This window comes from Pinus tabuliformis, chromosome 6 (assembly GCF_031772625.1).
Source record: "Pinus tabuliformis cultivar Carrire ecotype Pingquan chromosome 6, CPIR1, whole genome shotgun sequence".
Taxonomy (NCBI): Eukaryota; Viridiplantae; Streptophyta; class Pinopsida; order Pinales; family Pinaceae; genus Pinus; species Pinus tabuliformis.
In genome coordinates, this window is record NC_142292.1 from 601,660,818 (window position 1) to 601,667,293 (window position 6,476).

Consider the following 6,476-nt stretch of genomic DNA (forward strand, 5'->3'; position numbering starts at 1 on the left):
AAGTGATTTCAATGCAGATGGTGATTTCTAATCCTATTTGAGTTCTTGCACTAGATGCATTGATTTAAGTGTAGCTGTTGATTTCTAATGATATTTGCTTTCCTTCACCAGATGCATTGATTTCAATGTAGATGTTTTCTAATACTATTTGATTGTTTGCACTAGATGCACTGATTTCAATGTAGCTGGTGATTTCTAATCCTATTTGATTGCTTGCACTAAATGCATTGATTTCAAATGTAGATGTTGATTTTGAATAATAATTGATTGCTTGCACTAGATACATTGATTTCAATGTAGATGTTGATTTCTAATAATGTTTGATTGCTTGCACTAGATGCACTTATTTTAGTGTAGATGTTGGTTTATAATCCTAGTTGCTTACTTGCACTGGATGCATTGATTTGAGTGTAAATGTTGATTTCTAGTCCTATTTGATTGTTTGCATTAGATACATTAATTTCAGTGTAAATGTTGTTTTCTAATCTTATTTGATTACTTGCATTAGATACATTGACTTTAGTATAGATGTTAATTACTTTTTAAAATATAACCATATAAATCTCAATGATAAATACATAATAATTCATAACACAAACCACTAAAATAAATTCGATGCATTAATAAATTATTTTAAAAGATAATTACTAAATGGCAAAATCAATAAGTAAATTACAGAAAAGTCAAACACCTTTTTACGATCTATATTTGAATGGCAAATACATAAAAACTCATAATTTCAACGCCTCAAAATAATGTCCCTGTATTAATAAATTATTTGCAAATATTAGGCACTATTTTCAGTTATATACAAGAAAAACATTCCATGGACATATTAGAAGGTTTTTACCGGTAAACCTCCCCTAGTAATATCTAACACTGCGCTCGGTTTTGCGTGGGAACTAGGTTACTCACCATAACAAACGAACTGCCTCAACTACGGTCATACGTATACGTATAATTGTAAAGTGCCAACATGTAAGGAAAAGGCAAACACAATTGTGCAATTTTGACATGGTCAATACTGATATCATCCGAAAACCACACGAGGTTCCTGCCAGGATCAGTTTGACATTTTGAAGTTATAATTCTGTTTGGATGGGAGATTGGCACTAGTACCTGATATACCCGGGCTGACATGGACCTTTTATAATACTCACTACCTGTTGTTGGATTGGCTTTAGTTGTCTGAAACAAACACATCTACAAATACACATGGACATGAAGAATAAAAAGCAAGACTGTAACAATTATGTTTCGGTTATTTCGACTCACATAGAGAAGTCACTACAAGATTAAGCTTAGGTTTCTTGGATCGTCATCCAATTTTACAACTTTTTCCTGGATTTGTCGATGGCTAACTAAAACTTGGACATCGACCAAAAATACTGCTGTGACTGGTCTATGGTCAGAAAGTCTGCATTCCCCACTCGTGTACGAAAGCTGCCTCAAGCCCTTACCAAACCATAGTATACGATCACACCTGCACTTAATAGTCAGATGATTAGGATAAATGTTTTTTAAGCTCTACTTCGACTGAAAGAAAATGTTTTAGCCGAACCAGATTCAATGGTATGCACATATACCAAGCAGGATTACGGCGTTTGTGTCCAGCTCTGTTTTCGATGAATGCAGAGTACTGATCAGAATTTGCGGCATATTTGTAGGTGGGAGCGAAGGCTATGGAACCTTCCATCCATCCTTCAAATACACGTCCAGCAGCTTGCTCCATTTTCAGCTGCATTATATTTGCACAAAAGCAAAACCAATGTTATCTGGATTGCTTCACAGATTATTAAAACTCAGCTTTATAAAGAATTTATGTCGTTGTAATTTGCTGCAAATAATTGATTAATTACCTGATCACATTCAAGTATTGCCTCCCAATCTTGTTTGTGGATCATTGACATAGTAATTCCGGGACTTGCTGATGCCAGTCGATAATTTAAATCCCCGAACCATATGATTCGACTGCACATAAACCGAAATTAAGCTTCAACAACCTAGAAACAAAAAAAATTGCTATAAGAAACGTCTGATTATATACAAAATTACGCACTCGTGTCCGATTATGTTTTGCGGGAGATCGAATAGTTCAGTAGTAGTAAGGGGGAAATGGGTCCGTTTCATGATTTCTGAAACATCAGAATTTCGACGGAGTTCATCGCCTTCCTTTTCGCCGGCCGCCAAATGAGTACATATAAAGCAAAGTGTTGTGTGATGAAGAGACATTCTCACAGAGACTGATCCCTGCATCAATAACATTACATCATATCTCACTGTTGAATTCATCAAAATTTATTTGGATGGTAGATTTTGGGAATATTTTGATGGTTAGTAAAATCTAGTTGTTTTCAATCAGGTTATTTTTCATAGGATAAATGGTAAATTTTGAGAATATTTTGAAAGCATGTCTTAAAATCTACAATCTAAATCTGATTTATGAATGGATAACCAAAACCAAATATATACATGAAACATCTCCAACAAAACCGCACTTGCCAAAACGTCACTAGTAAAACATACCTTATTGCCGAGGCATCCCATGATGCCACAAGCAACCGAGGAAAACTGTATGTCGCGGATATGGCGTCTAAGCTCCGATCTGACCCACACTGAGATGTATATTCCCACCATTTGTTTGCTTGCCAATCTATGGTAGCGCTGTATATCGCGCGATTCTCTGAACCATTCGTGCAGCAGGGGTTTTTCCTCTACCTCTGCCTCATCATCGAGCAATTCATTTGTCAACAATGATCTGCAGGAACAAGGAAATATTGAGTACCAGTCGTCTGATCTTTTCATTTTGGATGCAGAAAAAGGATAACTTGTTCTACGCAAATGATTTAACGCAGGCGTTGTAGGCGAGGCGGGAGCACTAAAGCGCATCGGAGTAACAACGCTTCCAGATGGGATTTTGTTCAGAGTTTTGCTGATTAAAGTCTCCCATTTCTCGGCGGGACCTCTGGCTTCGGAACCGAGGACATTTCCAGCTTTCAGAGGAACGATTTCTTGAAACCTGCAGCCAAATGAGGAACGAAAGATTAACTCACCATTTGTCTAAGTTTGAATAATGAATTTATTTCTGCACTCAAATCATTTTAAATAATAAGAAGAAATAACAATCTTACTCCAAATTACGTTACTAAATTCTACCCAAAACAACCATTTCAATGATAATTATAAAGTGCTTCAATTATAAGACAGCATTCATTTATAAGACATCATTCATGTCATACCCAAGTACATAGATATCTGATTCCTCTTGCAGATTCAGACAATCCTCCAGATCTAGATCGCTCAGCGGAATTACCCCACCAACATTCCATGTCGTGACTAATATTCTGAAATTTCATTGGAAATAGATGTTTATAATAAATTTCTGACAGAATAAACAAAGGCATTAGTAAACTTATGTGTCTTACTTGTATTCGCGTGTATCGATGTACTGAGTCCAGGGTGTTTCTGTATTTTCAGGCAACATTAATGGTCTTGGTCGGTTACTACTTGGAATTGAAATACCACCAACTCTTGCAGTATTATCTGTTGATCGTTCTGAGAGAAGGCTTCTAATTCCTATGCGATGAGGCAGCGTAGGCGATACCACTTGTGAAATTTCTGGAACATTTTCACCATTTATTTCTGTTTCTGAAGTTTGGCTGTGTCTATCCGGCTGATCAGTATTAAACATTTTGCCGCTTGTTTTCCGCAGAAGCCATTTGTTGATCAACATACTATGCCACAGTGCCTGTTTTTATCACAGGAAGAGGTTATGAGTTCTTCAGACCAATATCCTATTTCTCCAGATTTAAAGTAAAACCATAAAATGCGTCGTAAGCTCCAATACCTCCCGTTTCTTGCCTTCTACTGTTTTAATTTCCATTGGGCTCGAGTTCAAACAATTCATCACATCAAACCCAAAATATTTTGAGGATCTCGAACCTTAAACGCAGAAGATCTTCCCTTGCCCTTAATCGTTTCTATCTCAACAATCCGCCTCAGATGTAAGCAAAATCAAATTATGTAAGCAAACATTATTATGGCACGGAAGTAAAATCTTATAATGTAAGCAAACATTTTCCTGGCAAGCACGTTGAGCCGTACGACAATTGCGGCCATTTAGGTCAGAAGATCACGTAAGCGGACCGCCGACCTCAGGTTTTTCTTTTGACCTCCAACCAGTGTCATCTTTAAAAGAAAAACCTACAAATCACGTTTCGGACGCTTCCTACAAACATCCTGCGAGAGTCTGTACAGACCACGATTACGACAATTTTATACGAACTAGATACAAAAGTCAATGTTTGGTAGGATGGAGTTAATGGAGCGTTACTTGCAGATACAGATAAAGATTTCTCTAACTAAACTTTCCTTTCCCTTTCTCCAAACGTCAGGACAATGAGCCGGGAAAAAGGAAAATATTGGGTCCCATTACAGCCATCCTTTTCTAGATTGTATATTTCAAAACTATTTAGGATTCGCATGTACAGGAGAGTGAGATCGAAAGTCAATTTTTTTTAGACAGATTTATCTGTTCCATTTCAAAATATTCTTGGAATCAACAATCTAATTAATTAAGTTCAGCATCTTGTTATTGGCCATCACTACAAACCAGAGTTAGAAAAATATCAACCAGACAGAACAGGGCTTTTACCACAGATGAACTGCAAGGTAGATTTATGTCATGGAAAATCTAAAATCAACCATCGAGTTATGTTCAACGATCAGCAATCTAGCAAAGTTGTCATGGAAAAATCTAAAATAAAAATAGAGTTATGTTTAACAATCAACAATCTAATTTAGTTCAGTATCCAGATACTGACTACCACAAGCAAGTGTATGTGGAAAAATCTCAACCAGACAGACCATGGCTTTTACCACAGATGGAGTGCAAGGTCGATTTATGCCATGAAAAATTCTCAGCCACAGAGAGCATGGTTTTTACGACAGATTTATGCCAGAACATAGCACATCCGCTATTCCAACTTCAAGAGGCAATGAAGGGTTACCTAACTCCATTCCCCCTGCACAACAGTGTCGATCTTCGATACAGCTGACGCAATATTATATCCGTACACACCAACTGAATTGATAGAAATATTAAGCCGCAAAATATGCAGTGCTAGATAGAAATTAGGGTTCCTTGTGCCTTCGACACACATGGAGGGCAACGTCAATTTACGCTGTATCGGCCGACCACATCTGCAACTCCTGACATCAAAACGCCATTTGGAGTTCCTCGTGTCTTCGATACAGCTGGAGTTCAACGTCGATTTACGTTAATTTCAAAACGCTATCAATGTTTCTGCAACTTCGTTCTCTGAAACCATCTTAATCGTACATCCAACCAAACGCCATGAATGAAATTCAGATCGTCTATAGTTAATCCTCTGTTTATCAAATTAGTGGCGTGATCTCTCGCTTAATTTCGCTTACCTATGCCTCGATGGAGTGCACAAGTGTATCAGTAGATTGGCCGTCTCATTTCCAGTTACGTAATCTCACAACCTGCATGTTGAAACATAAGAAGGAAGAAGAAATCAAGACCAGAGGTTAAAAATTTCTGTATAGAATTGGAACTGTAGTGAATGTTTTTTAAAAGCATAGTCATGTTTTTGTTGTTTGCAAGGAAATTATCACTAATTGTGATTTTAAATTAGCTTAAAAAATATTCGTATATCTATATTTATGAAAATTAACAAAAACATAGATTATATATTAAAAAGAAAACTTATACCTAATATATTTTACATCAAAGATATATGGTTTTGGTTTGGTAATATATATTTATTTATATATATTAATAGATAATTTATCTTTAAAATAAATTATTGTTTTAAAAAGTATTTTATAATTTAGTACGGGTAGATATTGTCATAGTAGATTAATTTTAATTCCAAATAACAAGAAGATTCACAACTATAGATAATTTTTTTTTAGTTTTGTACCGTAAAATATAGTTTGTATTTTTTATAGCATTTTTAGAGATTTGATATTTAATAGTTTAATAATTCTAGGATTAAGATAGATTTACTCTAGTTCTATCTGTATATCATGTATCAATTTCATATTATATGTGTATCATATATTAACTCCATGTTAAACTATGGAAGAAATTACACATCATTTTGAGCAACAAACTAATAAATATTTTAACTATAAAGAGTTTTTAATCTTCAATTGTTTTATATAAGATATACATAATTGACATAATAGTTTGTTTCATATGGTCATTAAAATATTTTATTTATGGTTGATATTAAAATATTTATTGGTTATTAATATACTTTTATACATTTGTATTCTTTTCTATATATATAATATTGAAATACTCTAATTGAACTATTTTATTTATATATATGTTTATTGAAATAACTTTAGATTTATCAAATTGAGAGGGATTAAATCATAGAACTACAAACCTTTTTTAGAGGGCAAAACTCAAAAAACAGAAAAATTGTATCTAGAGAGATTTG

At 34.7% G+C, this 6,476-nt stretch overlaps 1 protein-coding gene across 2 annotated transcripts; it reads right to left on the reverse strand.

The window, feature by feature from the left end:
- Positions 1 to 737: 737 nt before the first annotated feature.
- On the reverse strand, positions 738 to 4,013 carry LOC149259988 (type IV inositol polyphosphate 5-phosphatase 9-like). 2 transcript variants are annotated; one of them, XM_089378234.1, is made up of 8 exons: positions 3,848 to 4,013; positions 3,426 to 3,748; positions 3,240 to 3,344; positions 2,527 to 3,019; positions 2,060 to 2,250; positions 1,860 to 1,971; positions 1,587 to 1,738; positions 738 to 1,483 (listed from the first exon to the last, which is right to left on the reverse strand). In XM_089378234.1, the coding sequence occupies exons 1-8, from the start codon at positions 3,905 to 3,907 to the stop codon at positions 1,288 to 1,290; spliced, it is 1,632 nt and encodes a 543-aa protein (XP_089234360.1). In that variant the 5' UTR covers positions 3,908 to 4,013; the 3' UTR covers positions 738 to 1,287. The 2 variants fall into 2 exon arrangements, with proteins under 2 accessions (XP_089234360.1, XP_089234368.1); XM_089378242.1 differs by lacking the exon at positions 3,240 to 3,344.
- Positions 4,014 to 6,476: the final 2,463 nt, after the last annotated feature.

Coding starts and splice junctions, on each gene's coding strand:
- LOC149259988 (XM_089378234.1), bottom strand. CDS start 3,907: ATGAATTGTTTGAACTCGAGCCCAATGGAAATTAAAACAGTAGAAGGC. Junction 2,251..2,526: donor TGGGATGCCTCGGCAATAAG/GTATGTTTTACT, acceptor TTATTGATGCAG/GGATCAGTCTCTGTGAGAAT. Junction 1,739..1,859: donor CAATACTTGAATGTGATCAG/GTAATTAATCAA, acceptor AATATAATGCAG/CTGAAAATGGAGCAAGCTGC.